The following is a 19,155-nucleotide window of genomic DNA, read 5'->3' as shown; positions in this document are numbered from 1 at the left end:
ACAGGCCAAGGTCTTCTAGTACAGTGTTTCCCAAACATTGATCTGCCATGGTTTGTTATTATTCAAACTGCCCGTTAGAGACTCAATTAATAGTTTTAAGCCCAAACTGGTTTGGGTAGTTAAAATAATACACATTATTTGATACTAAAAAGGTTTTATTAGTATCTTGCACTTTATTATGTATTGCCTGTTGAGACACAAAATTATAGTGCATTTTACTAAAGAATCCAATGTCGCTGAAAATTTATGTTACAGAAGGAACTTGTAATATTTCTAAAACAAGGTGGGAATGTTGAGACACTATATTTTATTTTAATGGCCAGATACTGAGTTGCAACCCAGAAATTGGGAAACGCTGCTCTAGTAGATTGTGGAGAAATTAGCTGGTATAACTGTCTCACATATGAGGCTACAACATTACTATTTATCTAATTTCTAGTTTTATAGTGTTCACTTTTATAGTGTAGGCCTTTGGTATCTTTCTTTCCCATGGATCCATGAGGCCTACAAGTACTATATGTGTTTTTAGTCTGGTCTGGATATTATAATGTTTTTAATACATGCCACAGATTACAATACTTACTAGACACAACACAAGTCACTGTTCTAATATTTGTGGATATCAACAATACATAACCAATATAAATATTTAGGTGTATAAGCCCTATGAATACAACTTGTAGTGAAATGATAAAGCATTCACTGTTTTAAGAAATAAAAGCTCAAGTCAATGAACAACTATGTGGAAGAAATGTACAAGTCGTAAACATGTACTTACTGTTACAGAGTTTATGTAACTACCGAAAATCAGAGGTGTGCACAGTGTACACAAATAATATTGATGTATTATCACTTAAAAATTAATAATAATATAACAAATTGAACTGTTTTATATGAGCTGCACATATTTAAGATATAATTTTATAAGTATTCAAGATAATTCAAAAATATATATTTATAAAAATATATCAAATATAACAAAATTGTAAGCCAGCACAAAATAATTAAATTTAGTAGCATTTGTTTATTAACTGAACTACACAGACATTTTTTAACCAGTATAGTCTATAGATGAATAATTATTTTGCATAGCTAAGGAACATTTTTGCTAATTATTATGTTGAAAGTAGACGGATAGAGAAAAGCTATACTGACCCTAAAACAGCGTCACGTTTTCTCCACCTTGGTGCAATCCGGTTTGCCACATATTGATGTAATAGTATTGACTATTTAACTTCACCAATGACTTGTTTGTAAACTATTATCACAACACTTTACTTTCTGTATACGCTACAAATTTAATAACAGATTGTTAATTTACTGTATTCTTACACGAAATTCGATATCGATGAGTTGACCCAACACAAACACTGCACTACAGTCTTATAAATGCAGAATAAGTACATAAAAGTAAACAAGAGAACGAATTTTATTACTCTGCTAATAAGATTTTTCTATAGTAGGGAAATTTAAATCTTGATAGCATTAAAAATTACATTCACAATTCAAGCACATAACACTACATATATCTTAGCACTCGCCCGTCGCCGACAAGTCGCCGATCCCGAATCGGAATCACAGAGTAGGCGACTGACAGATGACATAAAAACAGAATATAGATATATTTATATGATGCTTTTCGATTAGCAAAAAAATAACAACAGGACTTCATAAATTGTGTTTTGTGCTGTTAATATTGTTCTGACAACAATATTGAATTATGCAAGTTTTTTTCAGCTGATAACATATGAACAACCAACATATAACTGACCATGAAGACCCAAATGAATACCTGCCACTATATTTTAAATAGATATATTATAATAATAATATGGGAAATTAAAGCGCTCCCTGTTTTAACAGTTCCTGAATGGTAACTTTATATAATATTATTACCTAGCTCTGTGTTACGATGCAGAGTTCATGGTTTTGCACCAGCAAAACTGGAACTTTTAACGTTAGCTCACGGAATGACACGACCGGGAACTCCGGGAAGTTCCTAGCCATCACAGAGTTTAATGGATGTGTATATCCACCATATAAAGCTTCTCTCGAACTTGTTCAAATAATGTGGAATAATAATGGGGTGTATCCCTCATTCGCATGAGCTTTAAAAAGGTTTGACAGAAAAGAGTTAAAAACATCGGCACCTAGTCTCTGGTGCCGATGTTCGCACGTCAGTGACTTAAAAAGGCAGCTCTTTTTTTACAGCAGTCAGCAGAGTTCTTTATCAAGTTCAATGCAGTATAGGTACGTTGAGTTTCTTGACGTATATAACATTTTTCAATGCTTTTTTGGCAGACGTTTATAAATCACTCGTTCAAACTAGGGCAAAAGATTTGCGTTTAATGTATTACGAATGTCTTTGTTTTACATACGAAAACAAAACAAGAAAGGGATGTTAAATAATTTATCTTTAGATATGTTAGTACAAAATTATATTAGATTTTTCCAAATTATCTGCCCTGCTGCACCTGCACTTTCTGAACTTTTCTGTAGTGAGAATTGGCAACAAATTGGTAATAAAATGAACTTCCTTACGTCTCTGTTATAAAGTAGTAGATTGTAAATTTAAAATAATTATCATCGTGATCTTAAATTTATTTGGACTGGAATTTCTATCCCAATGTCTGCGCCTATAAAATAGTACAACATTTTTTTCTTCTACGCCATCGCGACTCCATAGAGCGTTTACTGTAAGCTTCTCTTATTCTTTTTTTGTGAGTTTTAAAACTTTTCTTGCGGCTTAATCTTGAGTTCCTCGAATTTTCTCTTTCGCATTCACACGGTGTACCAAATCTGCTTACTGTGGCCGTTGAACTGGGACATCTGTAGAAGCTCTTACGTCCTTTTTTGTAGCATGTTTCTGGATTAGGACATGGAGGCGGCTGTGGTCTATGTCTATGCACGCTACAAGTAGGTGCCGACACGCATGGCTTTAACTTGTTTGCGGCTGAAAGAAAATCATTTATCTAAGTTGTAATGAGATAAAATTATTATCTGTTATGTTTTTTTAGGTCAGTAAGACGATTCAACCAATTGAAATTACATTTAAGTTTGATGATTCACCCTTTCATTAAATTAAAGGAAGTGTGAAAAAAGTTTAGCGTAGCATAGTTAGGAATTTGGGAACAGGGTCAGTATTTAATGCAAAATATGTATTCGATCAAGAGCCACGTCGAGTAATCCATTTTGGATTCCTACGCTTGGATCAGGCAAAGCATGTCGAACTAAGTGCCTCTGACGAGCGTGGGGCGTGCTGGTGTTCGATGGATCTTCCGGTGTGGCAATTTTGCTCAGGTTATATAGATATTTCAGCTCTTTATATACATCGGTAATTAAACTATTCAAAAAACTAAAACATTAAACTTTTGCGTTTGTAGATTTAGATATCATTATTATTTTCAAACATGCAAGCAAGGAAAATCACGAAGTAGGCCTTTATTAGAGGCCTAGGATTCTAAAGGTTCTAAAGGCCAAGTAAAGTTTTTATTTTGGGATAGCAGAAGTAATTAATTGTTGAAAGGTTTTTTTTGTGAAAAATAGAATTTACTTTCCTATGTAATTAAATTATAATATTCTTACAGTGAACATAAAATGTTGTTTGTTGTGATAGTCCTGAATTTGCAAATATAAATTCATTTATTTAATAGTATCAAATAATACTTATTTGCAAGTGTCGGTAATAAAAAACAGTATTCCCCAAGTTAAAAAAAGCGACCTATGGGTGTGATACAGGGCCTCGCTGTCTGAAAAATAATGAAAATCTATGGAATAACATACGATTTCCATGGGAAAATTAGTCAATGCCTTCTCTGGGATATCTTAAGAGAACGACATGTCATGTGCTCTAAGACTGACCATAATTTGCAGTTAAAGGGGTCATTCTAAGCCTCAATTTCACCAATGACGCTTCAAACTGAGTTTAATAAAACTCAGTTTTATTAAACTCAGTGATTCACAAACAAAGTCATTTCACCAACACTAATTTTACGCGAGTCCTAGCTGGAACCCTCATTGCCACATAATACAGGTAATTTTGTTAGAAATGGTGATATAAAATACCTTATAAAAGCATTCCGCATTTTAAATGCACACAAAAAATTTGTGAATAAAATTTTAACAGTGAAATGGAGAAGAAGGATTCTATAAATAGAATTTTTTCGCCCGAATTTATTGGAAACGCATTTGGTTCACGAATAGGTTCCCGTTGCCAATGCTTTATATAAATAAAATAACTCTGGTTTCCCTTCAAAACGTATAAATAAAATAAAAAATAATAGGTACCTATTGCCCGACTACATAGAAAAAAACAGTGGTAGTTGATTGAGGTATTAAGATTTAATAACAAACAAAAACATGTTTAATCATAGGTAAGTATAATTTGTTATCTACAATTATTATTACCTTTTTTAAGTCCAACATAAAAAAAGGTATCAAATATTTTTTTTGGTCAACCCATTCTCAAAACATCGTAATGAAGATCTATATAATAGTGCAACATTTGTTTTTCTTTATGAGCCGCCCTCTATGGCCTCTTCCAGTACAACAGTCGTTCTCTTTTCTAGGTGTCCCCTTTTTTTTGGCATAACTAACGTATGAACGACTACCAGTTTCACTGTCTTTTTTTCTCAACCTGGCTTGTTTTGATTTGTCTTTTAGATAGCTCTGTACTTTTTTAACATTCCTTGGATTCGAAGCACCCTTGAATTTTCCACAGCTACCGCATGATGCTTTCGAACGGGTGGCCATTATAGACAGGGCACTCGGGCACGGCTTTGCTCCTTTTGATTTTGTCCTCTTGAGACATTTCTCGGGGTTTTGACATGGAGGTGGAGTTGGGTGGCATCTTATGGGCGTACACGATGCCGAAGGAGTGCAAGGTGGATGTATGCTTGGCGCCATGGTTAAATATTTTAATCTAAAAGGATAAAGTCTTAATAACACATTTTTTCATAACAAAGGAAATATATAGTATTGAATTAATAAGCCATGCCTGAGTCTGTTATTTAATCTTGCCACATTGATAAAATATAATTTTGCTTACCTTCAATGAAAGCCAAGGAAATAACTTTTGACACTGAGTAAAATACGGTAGGCTTAAATCTTCACGATCGTTCGCAGTTAACACACACTATTTACCGCGTAGATATTCATGTCGTTTCGTTACGCGAAAGTAATCAAAGTTAAATGATCGCATAATAATTTCTGTAGCAAATCATTTTACTTGTAGGTTGGGGACTTACTACAACTTTGTACAAAAGTTCAATGCCTGATGTTGAACATTTGGATTAATATTATATTGCATATTTTTTTATTATAATATTGTGGCTATAGATAGGTACAATTTTGTGTTCGTACAAATTATATATAGGAATTGAACTTTTGTATTCCTGGAATCCATTTTAACGATGCGGCAAGTATACGAAGGATGGCTTATTAATTAATATCTAATACATCTGCAGGCTTTTGTACAAAGCTGTCTCCTCTAAAACAAATATGTGAGTACCATAGCTTATACACAATAATAATTCGATAACTTTCACTCGACTCACCTGCACTCGACATAATATATATTGTTGCTATAAATTTTATGATATTTATTTATGGTCTTAAATTAATATCATTTTGTTCTAATAATTTGTTTTTTACATTTTCTAAGATGTTTTATTCATGATTTTGATTGCTTGACAGAAGTTATGATTTTCTATTTTCGATGGTGACGTTTCTTATCTTCTATCATGAATGGACAGTACTATTGCGTTCTCAGAAAGAAATATACTAAATAGAATAGATAGAAAAAATCCGTTCATTCCCTGATTCGGTTGTCCGTATTGGAAAAAGAAATGAGGATTTCCGTATGAAAACCGCACATATTCGAGTGAAATTAAATTAATTTAGTAAGCACTATAAAAGCATTTGATCGCTTCCGAAGCAAACGCATTGCATGATGGATGAAGACGAATAATTACAGTTTTAAATTTTTTGTTAAGATTTTTCTTTATGGATAGATAAAGTTTTTGTTAACAATTTTTTGCTATTTTTAAAGTGGCGTCCGTCACTTGTGCGATTAATTCATTAAATTTGTTACCAAAATTGACGAACGATTCGGAACTACTTTACAGTTCATACCCAGCTCTACCCCAATAATTGCATATTACGAAATTCACTTGAGTTGTAAATGGTTGGCTCAATGGAAGAGCGCTAGGACGGAACCAGAGAGGTCGCGGGTTCCACATCGTTCATAAATTTTGATTACATATTTAATTTAATTAATACCACAGCCTTCAATCTGATACACAATAACGTTTCCACATTACTACTTAACGGGAAAAAAATGTTTCTAACCAACCGGCATCCGCGCAAAGGAGCCTCGCACTTAAAATTTTAAAGCTTACTATAATTAAATAGTCACATTTGGAACTTTAAATTCCTCCTCCCACAAAAATAGTACCAATAGTAAATTGTGGCTAGTAACTTTTTATAATTAAGATAACAAATGAAATCCTTTTTAGTGAAAATTTTATTAAACTAGATTAAAAGCTATTAAACTTGAGAAAAAGAGCAGTTGATATTCTCCCGAGTGTGCGAACTTCTTTATTTTATTGCTTATAAGCTGAGGTAATGGTAGATAATAATGCAATAAAATCAATGATTATTCGTTTAACACTATAATTAGACTAGTGAGTAATTCATGAAGGGATAAGTATTCTTTATACTTGATCTTGGTGGTGGTCTATTAATATTAACGACCGTGACCGAAATTTCAACAGCTCCAATAGTAGTACGAAAGGTATCTTAAGGTGCAGTACAGACTACCTGATGAGGGGCAAAAATAATTGTGGGTAATCCTATTTTACATACTTGGCGTCTACACATTTACGAAAATTTCTGATTGGATAGGCAGCTAATCAGCCATTCCTTTTCACAGAAATTACGAGCGGACCGTACAAAATTTCTGCAAGTGCTTTATTTATAACCTTTTTGGCATGATTTAGGTATGATTAAATAATTAGGTACCGAAAACTTTAAATAATGTCTATGAAATGACAAGATAGTAATGCCAACCTCACGGGAAAGTTAACTGCATATAACAGGCTAGCGGAACTCTAAGAAAACAGCGATTCACTCGATTTTATGAAACGTGAGGTCATTGAACGGGTATAATCTTGTAAAAAAGGAGATAGACGAAATCCACTACGTTAGCACCTGTTCACTTTCAAACTTAGCCGGATTATACTTCGTGGTCGTCGCGATACTGCAATGACTACTATTTCAAATATATAATAATAATAATATTGACACACTTTTACACTAATTATTATCTTGCCCTAAATTAGGCATAGCCTGTGCTATATGGGTTGCAAGACAACGATAAATTTAATACAATATACTTTAAATACATAAAAACATACGTAAATATAAATAAACATCCATGACTCAGAAACAAACATCCATATTCATCACATAAATGCTTGCCGGGATTCGAACCCGGGACCTCTAGCTTAGTGGTTAGGATCACTAACCACTCGGATATCGAGGTCTATATATGTCAAATGACAGCACGTTTCATATTAAACTAAATTTCAATTTTTACTTACTTACGTAGTATTTACATACTCTTTGGCATACTATAACAGAGGCAAACTAACTGTAAATGGATTGTAGTATAATAAGAGGGAGTTGGTAGGAAGCTATTTCTACGTTACGGACACTTCAATTTTATTTATATAAGTATAAATTAGTAGTAATATGTTTTCTTTCCTTTCTCTTGAATTTAGCTTTATTACTTTAATTTTTCAATGTATGGACTCACTGTCATGATGGTTTTAAACCTACCAATAGGTATAAAGAATCACTGCATTCCGATTGCAATTTGCTGTGAAACAATTTTGTACGACACACAATGTAAACTAATAAAAACTCACTTTGAAGGTGTGTATTAAGGTAGGTCAATTAATATTGACAAAAAAGCGATCATTCAATACAAGTTTGTTTGCCAATCAATCTCATAAGGAATTAATAATAAAAACATACACAAGCAGAAAAATAACATAGTGCCTTTAAAATTTGCATTTATTAAAATATCAATACTAACTTTATAGAATACACGTTACAATTTACAACAATAAATAGATTATTTGGAATTAACAATTTTGATGTTGCTAATGCATCATGTTAATTATTATTTAATACTTCACGACACAGCCATAATATAATAATTTTGTTAACGCAATATGTGGAATGCAGAAGCTGTGATTAAAACATGTGTAATTATACAAATAAAACAATGATGTAAAATTTAACTGAACCACTCTGCTTAGAATGCATCCCCCCCATGTTAAAAAATATCCAATAAAATTTTTCGCATAATTCACATTCTATACAATTTTTAGTAAGGTAGAAACTATAATATATAAAATATAAAAAACTAATCTATTATATAAACAATGATATATATCTTAACAAAAATAATACTTTTGTTTTAGCGCACGCGTCACCCGAGACCCACATTCTTTGCAACACCAGAAGAATCATAGGAGTGTTGCCGTCTTTTTACCTCTAAAATATAATATTATATGTTTAATATGGAAATCAGGATTAATTACTACCAGTTTACATTTAAAAAGAACATTTTCTATATTTGCATAGCTTGTTTTTGTTTTAATTTAATGAAAAACTGCAATTTTTCTTCAAGCATTGCCGCAAAATTGTGTAAATATTTTGCTTTATCAACTTATCAAGGACATCAGGGTTCAAGATCAATTCAGTATGATTATTTTATACTGAGACAAGATATCGAAAATGTTTTTTCGCCAAATTAATCTAAGAGCGGTTCAATTAAATTCTACATCGTAATGGTTTCCAGTTCACATGTCCTGTCTCATCTTTGAGAACGTCGGACCGTGACTAGGAGTGGGCATGTGGTAATGTGGACAATGCTTTAGTTCTCTTTTTTCGATGTAGATTCCTGGTAGGTCGGAGGTTGATCCTGAAAAGTAATACCAGATAATATTAATGCATGTAATAATAACAAAGCCTTTTTAATTTACTTCCCACTATTTTTAATTCCTTCCAATTTTGCCAAATTGACCTTTTTAGGTAATGGCTTTGTCCATAATTAAGAAGAACTAATTCTTGTAACGATGTTTAGTCATATGTCTACCATTGTTCAGATGTTTAATCTATGAGAACATGGGGCTTGTAATATTAGCAAATAATCGGGCGAATTACAAAACTCAAATCTCAATAATTATAAAAAGTAATCTGATTCAAAGACGAAAAACGGGTGTGAAAGAGGGACTTCTTTAAGGTTGTTGATATTCTTGATATTAAAAGGGAATAAAGGTAGTATTATCCACTAATAGTAGGTAACCGTCATGTAAAACAAAAGTGAACTCTATAAAAATATTTTATCAATTGTCTGACGATACCGCGGCTCATAAAATAGTTATACATACTAAATATCACGTTCGATATATAAAACTGAGTGCTACAAGATGCCCTTATCAACTTAGAGAATATCAGCCTAACTAATACAAAGTTGAATAATTACTGTTCATTACAAATTTGTCGAATAGATGTTATTTAAATAAATTTTCTAGATTTCAATAATTTAAATTGTTTAAATAAACATTAGTAGTTTTGCCGGCGTTTCATTATTTTTCCAATCACTATGGTGCTAAAATCGATTACCTTGCATTTTAATAATTTAAAAACTAATTTCATTGTGCGATGGATGCTACGAAGACGAAAAACCTGTCTTAACTTTCAAATTATGTATATGTACCTACATAATATTATAGAGAGAAAACATTATTTTTATGTTTGTTAAAAATAAATTCAAAAGTAGAAAGTAACCAATGTTCTTTACTGTTATTGTATCCACGAACATGGACTGTATTTTTACCGACACAAAAACCGTAAACTGCAATAATGTAACATTAATGTTGTTTTGCAACACATTGCTGTTAAAAAAGGCTAGATACTACTTTTTATTTCTTAAATAACATACAAAAATAGATTCGTAGACTGCAATACTTTATAAACTTGATGATATATATTCTAATGCTTTCCCGACCGGTACCGCCGCAACCGCTAAGACCCTGCATTTTGTATCTGTAATATCTTCGAAAATATTCATTTAAATTATTGCTGTAAAGGGCCACATTACAGGATCAATATCATAGGGTTTCGAAGGAATTCTTTAACGCGTATAAATAATTGCTTAACGAAACTCGTTTGCCACTGTTTGAATTAGCTTTTTTTACCGCTCATTGTATAGCTTTTTTATTTATTTATTCTTTGCAATTTTTTTCCCTGTATTCCATATTACTTTTCTTTCTACCAATCGAGTGTTTTTTCTTTTTCATATGTTAATGCTATCCGTGGAAACTTGTAATTAGCTTTTATTCTTCTTCTGTATTTATTGACTAATTTCTTCAAATTAAGCTGTCAATTTTCTTTTAAAATAAAATAAAAATAAAGGTTACCAGTGTAATGTATATTATGCATGTATTATACATACAAACCTTCCTCTTGAACCATTCTATCTATTATAGAAACCGCTTCAAAATCCACTGCGTAGTTTTAAAGATCCACGCATACATAGGGTGAGACAGCGGAAACCGACTTTGTTTTATACTATGTAGTAATAATATGGAATTTAATCTGAACTACAACATTATAAATAAGAACTTACGTTATATGGTGGGGGCACATATGCTGTTTGCGGCCTGTTGGGGTCGTAATAAGCACTCTGAGCCGCTTCGGCGGCCTTTGCATCTGGAAAGGCAATCAATCTACTGCAATACATCTAATATACATCTAGAACATACTGAAAACTAACTAACATTCAGATAATGCACGTTATAATATGAACTAGCTACTTTACATTCCAATTTTTAATTACTGCTTCAATTTTATTAGTCTAGTAGTAGTAAACAAATATGACATCAAACGATGATTTATTATATGAGTTAGTTTGACCAAACCAAAACTTTGGTGTTAGTTCTAACTTAACTAAATCGTATGTAGAAGTAAAACCTTGCTCCAATAGTCCTAGACGATGTGATACATAATATAATAGGGACCTGCAATTATATTTTATAAATAAGTAAGTATATTAATAAGTTTTTGGAAGTCAATGGCAAAACGAGCAGTTGCATTACACACTACAAAAGTAAGCATCATTCTCTTCATTTTCTTTTTGCTCTTATAAGTGATTTTCATTATTATAAATAAGGGATTGCAGATTGTGTCTGGAAGTCCCAGCCACTGTTCAGGCATTATCTATAAATAAATTTAAATGTTTTATTAGAAAATGGCTCTGTCATAAATCCTACTGCTCCACAGCTGAACATCTAAGTGATCGGATAGCCTGGGACTAGATTATGATTGTTTTATAGCGATAGAAATGACTGTACAATATTGTATATTTTTATTGAAAAGAGCGCAAAAAAAAGAATGCTGGGAGAATTTCTTCTCTCTCAGAGCGGCATTTGGTTCCGAAGCGGTAGTAGTATCTAGTATATTAGAAATGACATCAAAAAGAATTCTAAAGGAATCAATTTTGATAAAATAAATGACTACTATAGATTTTATGCCTTCATAAGGATGTACGGTGTATGGAACTTTCATCTACACACAACCCTATTATTTCCTTGCGTGATGTTTCTAGAACGATACGACATGGACCCTTAAAAAAGTTGAGGGGCTGGGTGGGAGTGATGACGGTCAATCAGATGACTCGTACGCTACATTATCCTCGGGTTCTAGAAAAAATATGATTATGAGTTGAATCATTTGCACATAAGAAAGACAATACGCCATATAATACCAGCCCAATCAAATTGCACTGCCTTGTTAAATTATTAATTATTTAGAGGGGGTAGACCACATGTCATTCAAAGGATTGTGCAATCACTGTTTATCCAAAGCCGGTATTCCTCCTGTAATTTCCTGGTTTATTACCAAGTTTAGTAATCTATATTAATATTACTTTATTATTAGATCCTATTGGTGTCATATAATTTCTAGTCCTAAATATAATAACTTACCGTTAGCAGACATTCCGGGTGGGGGTACGAACCCCCCCGCGAATCCAGAAGGCGGTAGGCTGGCGTTACCAGGGTACCCCGGCGGTGGAGCATTCGGATTCTGCCAGTTTTGCCCACCTGTGGGACTGGCGTTGGGAGTCATCCCGGAGAAGCCCGCGCCGGCGGGGTAAGTGGCTCCAGTCACGCCCGGATACGGCGGGGGACTGTTTGACACGAAAACGGAGTTCGGGGACGGTTGATCCGGGAAAGCCTAGACGAAACAAATAATTACCTTATAACTGGCAGTAAATTCATAATATTATATTTTATCTTATCGTATTGTAGATACCGATTCGAACGTTCGAACCGCTAGCTCAGACCTCAGGGTCACTGAGGTGAGAAGTGATATAAAGAGGACACTGTTTGACCTGGGGTCCGCCATTGCGTATTTCGCTTACGGTTATCGTAATTCATCCACTTTTCATCGTATGTCACAATTCAATCTAATATTTCTTCATTTATGTATCGATTCAACAAGGCAACAACAACAACGTGCAACACGCGTTCATGTTTTAAAAGAAGAACTACATAGATAACATGTGTTAAATGATTCACGTCTATACGTTCAACATTCACAGGTTTCACAACAGAAGTACAATTACAATAAAACGGCACATTCATACTTTAACCCCTATTATAAACCCATTTACAAAAATACGGCCACCCAAAACTTTTATGTACAACTATGAAAATCTTAAACGTAAGAGGTTTAATATGCATTCAATTTATTACAAATAATTTTCTAGGTTAAAGTACTGGCAAGTAAAGTTAAATGTTCCAAATCAAAAAAATCTTCAAAGATATTTAAAAATATTCTATTCGTCTATATAACGCTGCATCACGGAACTCCTAATTTCTCACGTACAACCAGCGTTAACTGCTACAGGAAGTGACAATGACAGTACATAAAGCGGCCGACGTAGACGCTAAATGTGGCCTTGAGGAAGGTACTCTTGAACATATTTTTTTCTATTGCCCTAAATTGTCAATTCCTTTATATGACCTTCTACCGAAGGATATCCCTCGCCCCATCAACATCCCTTTTCTTCTTACTTTATGCCATTCCCCTTTCATAAAGATTCTTTACAAATTTATCTCCCGCAATAATATTAAATTGTAATTTCTATCCTCCATACTTTCTACGCTTCTATTAGGCACATATTCCCACATTTCTCCCTTAAACTTAGATTAGATACTAACAAGGTAGTTAATATTATGGGTGTTTATTACTAACCGTACTAACTGTTGTTGCCTATTCTTCAGTTCACAAAAAAACCACAGCTATATCAACCGATCATTTCCTTTTAAATCAGCTCTTTATATACTTCAATCAGCTAAATTAAAATAAAAAATCTCTCCACCTTGACGTTGGCCGAATCGTCGACATTCAGTCGACGGAGCCAGTTAATATAAAAAAAAGTGAAGTCGGGATCACCGTTTAGATTGGCCAGCACAAAGTCCCGACCTCAATCCCATTGAGCATCTATGGGACTTTCTAAAACGACGTGTTAGAGCTGTACACCCATCCCCACAGAACACCCGAAAGTTTAAAACGGCTATTACAGCAGTGTGGGTGCGTATTCCCTCATACTAACAAAAAACTCGTCCAAAGCATGCCACGAAGAAATGCAGCAGTTATGTCAGCCAGTGGAGGACACACACGTTTTTTTTGCAAAGGAATTATGCATTTTATCAATTTTATTAAATAAAGCGCCCAAGCCCGAAAGCAGCTTCAACTCATAATATTTTTTCCCGTTAGTATTCTTTCATTTAGGTTCGTGTTTTTAAATTAAAATTACTAGTCTGGCCATAAATATTACAACTTAAAACATTCAAATGTTTTTTTTAATTCAAATTTGAAACGCTTGTATTATGTTAGAAACTTCGATCATTTCCAGCTATTTCACATATTTTTCTATGTTAATATTAAATCACAATAATGGAATGGGGTGTTAAAGAAAACAGAATTACCGTGCCGAGGCCATATTCAAGACTTTTGTGTCTTATGTTAGTATATCTTACTATCGATAGTTAAACCAAGGCAATATCCTCTATCGATGATCATAAAAGACCGGGGCGTCTGCATGCTGGTAAACTAAAACGACTGTTGATGCACCTAAATTTAGAATTCATGGAAATCCTAGAAAATAACCTGATGATTCATTCATCAAAGAAAACCTGAACCTTGATGCTTATCATATCTATATACAGGACATGACGATCAAAACGCTTGCTGTCTCGATACGTGGGTGAAAAGTACAGAAATATTATTTTCACAACTGAAGATCACTACAACACGAAAAACGACAAAGTATTGTCTCATACAGAATAAATGTATGAGACAATTATTAGTTTTCTTCAAATCGAGTGGTTAAGGAGTTATGAAATATTGCAATTTAACATAATATCCGTGGGCAGAACTGCTTTATTTCTGGACTGTAGGTTTTTTTGCACTTGCATTAGCTAGCGAGGTCTGCTGGTTTTATGGCGAATCTTAGATAGTATAAAAGTCTACATAGTATTTTGGTTTAAGACAACCGATAAAAACAGGCCAGGTTTAATATTTTAGTGTGCGTGACAAGCGACGTCTTACACTGGAAATTTGTATGACCCCCCAATGTAGAGTTAAACGTTAAACACAATTTGTTTCAACGTTTTCACAGCTGTCATAGTCTATCTAGACGTATAAATGATCTGATGAAGGTATACACAACATACCGAGTAGGGTGGAACCCAGCCGTAGTATCCCTGCGGCGGCGGAGCGTACGCCGGCGGCGGAGCAGCATACCACGGCCCGGTCGGCGGAGTGTACGGCGGCGGAGGGGCGTTCGGAGCGGTGTGACGGGATGCTGCACGTTAGTCAATATTGTAAAGGTCTGTTATTTGGCAGTGTAATACCTCCCATTGTCACACCAGTAGTGAGTTTTACCAGTGGGAGGCTCCTTTGCATTAGCATTTCTGCCGTGAAGCAGTAATGTGTAAGCTTTACTGTGTTTCGGTCTGAAGGGCGCCGTAGCTAGAGAAATTACTGGGCATATGAGACTTAACATCTTGTCTCAAGGTGACTAGCGCAGTTGTAGTGCCTCGCAGAATTTTTGGGGTTTTAAAGAATCCTGAGCGGCACTGCATTATAATGGGCAGGGCGTGTCAATAACCATCAGCTGAACGTCCTGCTCGTCTCGTCCCTTATTTTCATAAAACATACAACAAAAACACATCACACAGAAACTTATATTCTAATTAACAATAAATTATCAATTTATAGAATATAATAGAAATATATTTATTTACCATAGCAAGTGAATGACATAACATAATTATTGCAACAACACTTAGTAAACATCATGAACCTATATCAGTTCGTAAAGGGGCTGTGACATGGGGAGAAGAAATAATAAGAAACTCTCAGACCATCTTTTAAATCATATAATAACTTAGCCTTTTTAATATAATACTATACAATTTAGGTGGCCTACCAGACACAAATGCATTATTATCCTCTATATAATTACTATACTATATGTCAGCCTTCTTTTCCAAAGAAGCTTTAATATTTAATGAATTTGTGCTCAGTGAGTCCTAGTATATGTCTAGTATTTAATTTAAAATTCAATACCAATACACCAGATATTTGGTAAAAGGTGTCATGTATCAATATTAGAATTATGAATAACAACAAGTCAATCCAATTAAATCAATGTAATATCATAATATTATATTATATTGTCACATAACTGTAAACAATGAATACAAGGCATGATAAATTCATTTAGATATTATTTAATTACAAATGTAGTTTTCTGATTTTTCACTTTACTTGGTGTTTAAGAGGGTATAACTTGCAAAGTTTCATAGTTATAGGTTAACCGAAAATACCTTATAAATTTTGGTTTTTGGCTGTATCTTTTATTTTAATGATAAAAATAAACAATAAAAAGATTTTGATTTTTCCACACACTTCCAGAGTCTGCAGACCTAAGTATATCATTTTAATTTTATCTATCTAATTTTTTATACCTCCACACATTCCCAATAGTCTTGACAGACAGACAGATGGGCATACGGACAAACAACAAAGTGATCCTAAAAGGGTTCCATTTTAGGTAAAGAAACCTAAAAGGCTTCTTATATATCAACAGTTACAGAACTAGTACACAATATAAATTTATTAAATATAATCACAAAACCTGGAATTTAAATTAAATGCCGAGCACACAATTTTAGTTTTTCAAAAACTAAACTATCTGCAAAATGTATTATACTGGATTTATCAACACAACACTATGCAAGAGTGAACACAGAAATACAAAGAAACATGAATGTTTAAAAATACAGTAGAAATTCAATGATATTCAACTATACAAGAGAAAAAATAAATTATCTATCAGGTATCTACTTGCGGCTAAGTAGTTCCATCAGATAATACATCAACAACAACATAATCACTGATAAGTAATAAAAGTACATACCCAGGTGTGCTGCTTTCAACATAGCCTGTCCAAATTCTATTGCACCCCCTGATTTAAATGTTAATTTGAACTTCACCTCTCCTATAAAGTTTCCATTTGGTTGAGCTCCCACTTTGCCTTTAATGTAATTAGCCCCAAACATTGGCTGTTCCACAGTTACCTTAAATTGAATATTTGAAATTAATAATATGAGTATTTAGAAAAGACCAGTCTAATTAAAAGTTGCAAGGTGGTCTGTACCGACATGTAATGTTTTTATAATATATAAAAGCTGGTTTGTATTAATAAATAAACAAATAATAAATATTTTAATGTAACTTAGTCTTGGACTTAATTAATAAATATATTTTTATATTTTGATCTAGATGTTATACTGAACATGTTATGAATAATATTGAATTCAATGAAACTTACATCCTGCAGTGCAATGAATGGAAAACTAAATGATCTCAGTGTGTCTGTATTATTCTTGGAGTTATAAATCATTCTGTGAGTTGTCAAATACATCCGACCAATTTTGGTTCCTTTGAGTTCAGACTTGTCATTTCCATAGAACTCCACGGTGACATTATCAGAAAATAAAATGATACTGAAAGAGAATTATAGCATCAGGATTCATTCATACAATTAAGGCCTTTGAGAGGTGAAAAATAAAGGAAAGAACTGACACCTGACATTAACTGATTGAAACTGCTAATAAAATGCAAAACATACACAAATTAAATTTTTAACCAAAATTTATGAATGACTGTGACTAGAACCGCCAACCTCTCACATTCCATAATGCACTCCCACTGAGCCAACTGTTCAAGTGATGTAAATCTTGTTATATATATTATACAGATAATTAATTCCTAATCCCAGAAGTGTGGGTTATCACTTTAAAAAATAACAAATTGTTTAAAATGCATAACATGTAAGTAAATTGAGATAAGAGTTAAGTCTGTATGAAAATCAGAAAAAATTCTAATAATTTTGTTTATGTAGTAAAGCAAGAAAAATGTGACAAAATTTATGTAATATTCACATTCACACTGGAACAGATTAAACACTCCGAGAGTTAGTTACATTTTAGTTTGTGTTACTGTCATTTAATGGCATTGTTTTGAAAATTGTCATGTGCCTGCATAACAACAAGCATTAGTTTAGGTAAGCCTAAATTAATATTGATACCATAATATAACAACTGATTAAAACTGCTAATTAAATGGAAAACATACACAAACTAAAATTTTAAACAAAATTTATAAACTAGAACTAAAAATTAAGTCATTCATTGCATTAGTAACAAAATGGTTGCTTTTTCTAGAAAAATCCCCACATTTATCTGAAACTCTTTAAACTTTTAACAACAGTTAATTCAACATAGTTTTTGAAAAGTTTGCAAAAAAAAGATCTTCTTAGAAAAGTCCTGTTTCATCATGATGGGACAACATCACATTCTGCTAAGGTAACAAATGAGATAAAGAAAGCTTGAAAGTAAGAATATAGACCCGATGACACATCCACCATTCATTCTAGACCTAGCACCTTGTGATATTTTCCAAAAACTTAAGGTAAGCCGCGAGGTAGCCATGAAGAGGTGGTGAATCTGTTTCAAGAGGCCACTAAGACTGCCCTCCGGAAGACTGGAACAATTGCATATAGTGCCAGACTGCAAAATTGTGTAAATAGTAAAGGAATATACCTACTTTCAAAAATATTAAATATCGTAATTATAGAGGGCGCTCCCTTTTCAAATATTATTTAATATTTTAAATCATTGGGTAATTAAAGTAATGTAATAATAATAATAATAATGAAATTAGCTTTTTAATATTGTTCGTAAAATGGGCTCCATTTATTTCTGAAGCTTGAAAATTTCTTCAGCAAATAAAAATAATTTATTGGATCTATATTTAGATCAGATCAGAGTTTTCAATATTCTTATCGGTTTTTGGAAGAGAATGAGTCATGAATCATTGCATCATTATTAAACCATTTTAAATTGATTTATTGCGTATAGTGCTATACTTAATAGCATGTAATGCAAACACTTTTCCTTGATATACTAGCAGTATCCGTCCAGTCCAGTAAATGTGTGAGATGTTTAGATATCCCATTTTATAAAATTATTGTAGAGACGTAATTTATTATTTACCATTCTCCAGCATGAATCAGCACACCGTGGTCGGCGTGAGCAGTATTTAGAGACATATTTTAACTAAACGAGACACTTGTACTTAAAATAATGCACTAAAATTGCGTTTTCTCGAATGTGCAAACTCCAAACTCTAAGTATTTTTTTTTAAAACATAAACAACTACAAGTGTCAAAACTCAAGACAGTCAAGTACAACAACCCTATATATTATTATACTCTTTGACAACAACCATAGAACACTTACTGTAACCGTGTAACGAGACTACAACACGGGCGAATCGGAATTTCGAACGGGAATTATTGTGCAATGTACAGTGTCCAAAAATTTTTTCTTTCCATTTGATTTTCTCGTACGATAACACGACAAGTACATAAATGAATCTAATAAAAATACGTAGAACCTACCTAAAAGCGATACATCTATGTAATACACATGCATAAGACGT

General features: G+C 33.1%; 1 protein-coding gene and 1 long non-coding RNA gene across 4 annotated transcripts; both read right to left on the bottom strand.

The window, feature by feature from the left end:
- Positions 1-2,810: 2,810 nt before the first annotated feature.
- Positions 2,811-5,828, bottom strand: LOC126970341 (uncharacterized). Its single transcript, XR_007730606.1, has 3 exons — positions 5,556-5,828; positions 4,408-4,921; positions 2,811-2,953 (listed from the first exon to the last, which is right to left on the bottom strand). It is a non-coding gene; the product is annotated as an uncharacterized LOC126970341 (long non-coding RNA).
- A 2,230-nt stretch (positions 5,829-8,058) lies between these two features.
- LOC126970327 (WW domain-binding protein 2) lies at positions 8,059-18,874 on the bottom strand. 3 transcript variants are annotated; one of them, XM_050816181.1, is made up of 7 exons: positions 18,708-18,874; positions 16,982-17,156; positions 16,568-16,727; positions 14,817-14,947; positions 12,060-12,309; positions 10,703-10,785; positions 8,059-8,992 (listed from the first exon to the last, which is right to left on the bottom strand). In XM_050816181.1, exons 1-7 carry the CDS (start codon positions 18,761-18,763, stop codon positions 8,945-8,947), a joined length of 903 nt encoding a protein of 300 aa, XP_050672138.1. In that variant the 5' UTR covers positions 18,764-18,874; the 3' UTR covers positions 8,059-8,944. The 3 variants fall into 3 exon arrangements, with proteins under 3 accessions (XP_050672138.1, XP_050672140.1, XP_050672139.1); XM_050816183.1 differs by having other exon boundaries at positions 12,177-12,309; XM_050816182.1 differs by lacking the exons at positions 8,059-8,992; positions 10,703-10,785 and adding an exon at positions 10,806-11,093.
- Positions 18,875-19,155: the final 281 nt, after the last annotated feature.

The sequence above is a fragment of the Leptidea sinapis genome, chromosome 20 (genome assembly GCF_905404315.1).
Source record: "Leptidea sinapis chromosome 20, ilLepSina1.1, whole genome shotgun sequence".
Lineage (NCBI taxonomy): Eukaryota > Metazoa > Arthropoda > Insecta > Lepidoptera > Pieridae > Leptidea > Leptidea sinapis.
Note: the sequence above shows the minus strand (reverse complement) of the source record. Positions and strands in the feature narration are given on the sequence as shown.

What these genes read in the sequence shown, in the direction of transcription:
- LOC126970327 (XM_050816181.1), bottom strand. Translation starts at nt 18,763, where the DNA reads ATGTCTCTAAATACTGCTCACGCCGACCACGGTGTGCTGATTCATGCT. An exon ending in CTGATTCATGCTGGAGAATG is followed by an intron (nt 17,157 to 18,707) that starts GTAAATAATAAA and finishes ATTCTCTTTCAG; the next exon opens with TATCATTTTATTTTCTGATA. An exon ending in ACCCGGAATGTCTGCTAACG is followed by an intron (nt 10,786 to 12,059) that starts GTAAGTTATTAT and finishes TTGCCTTTCCAG; the next exon opens with ATGCAAAGGCCGCCGAAGCG.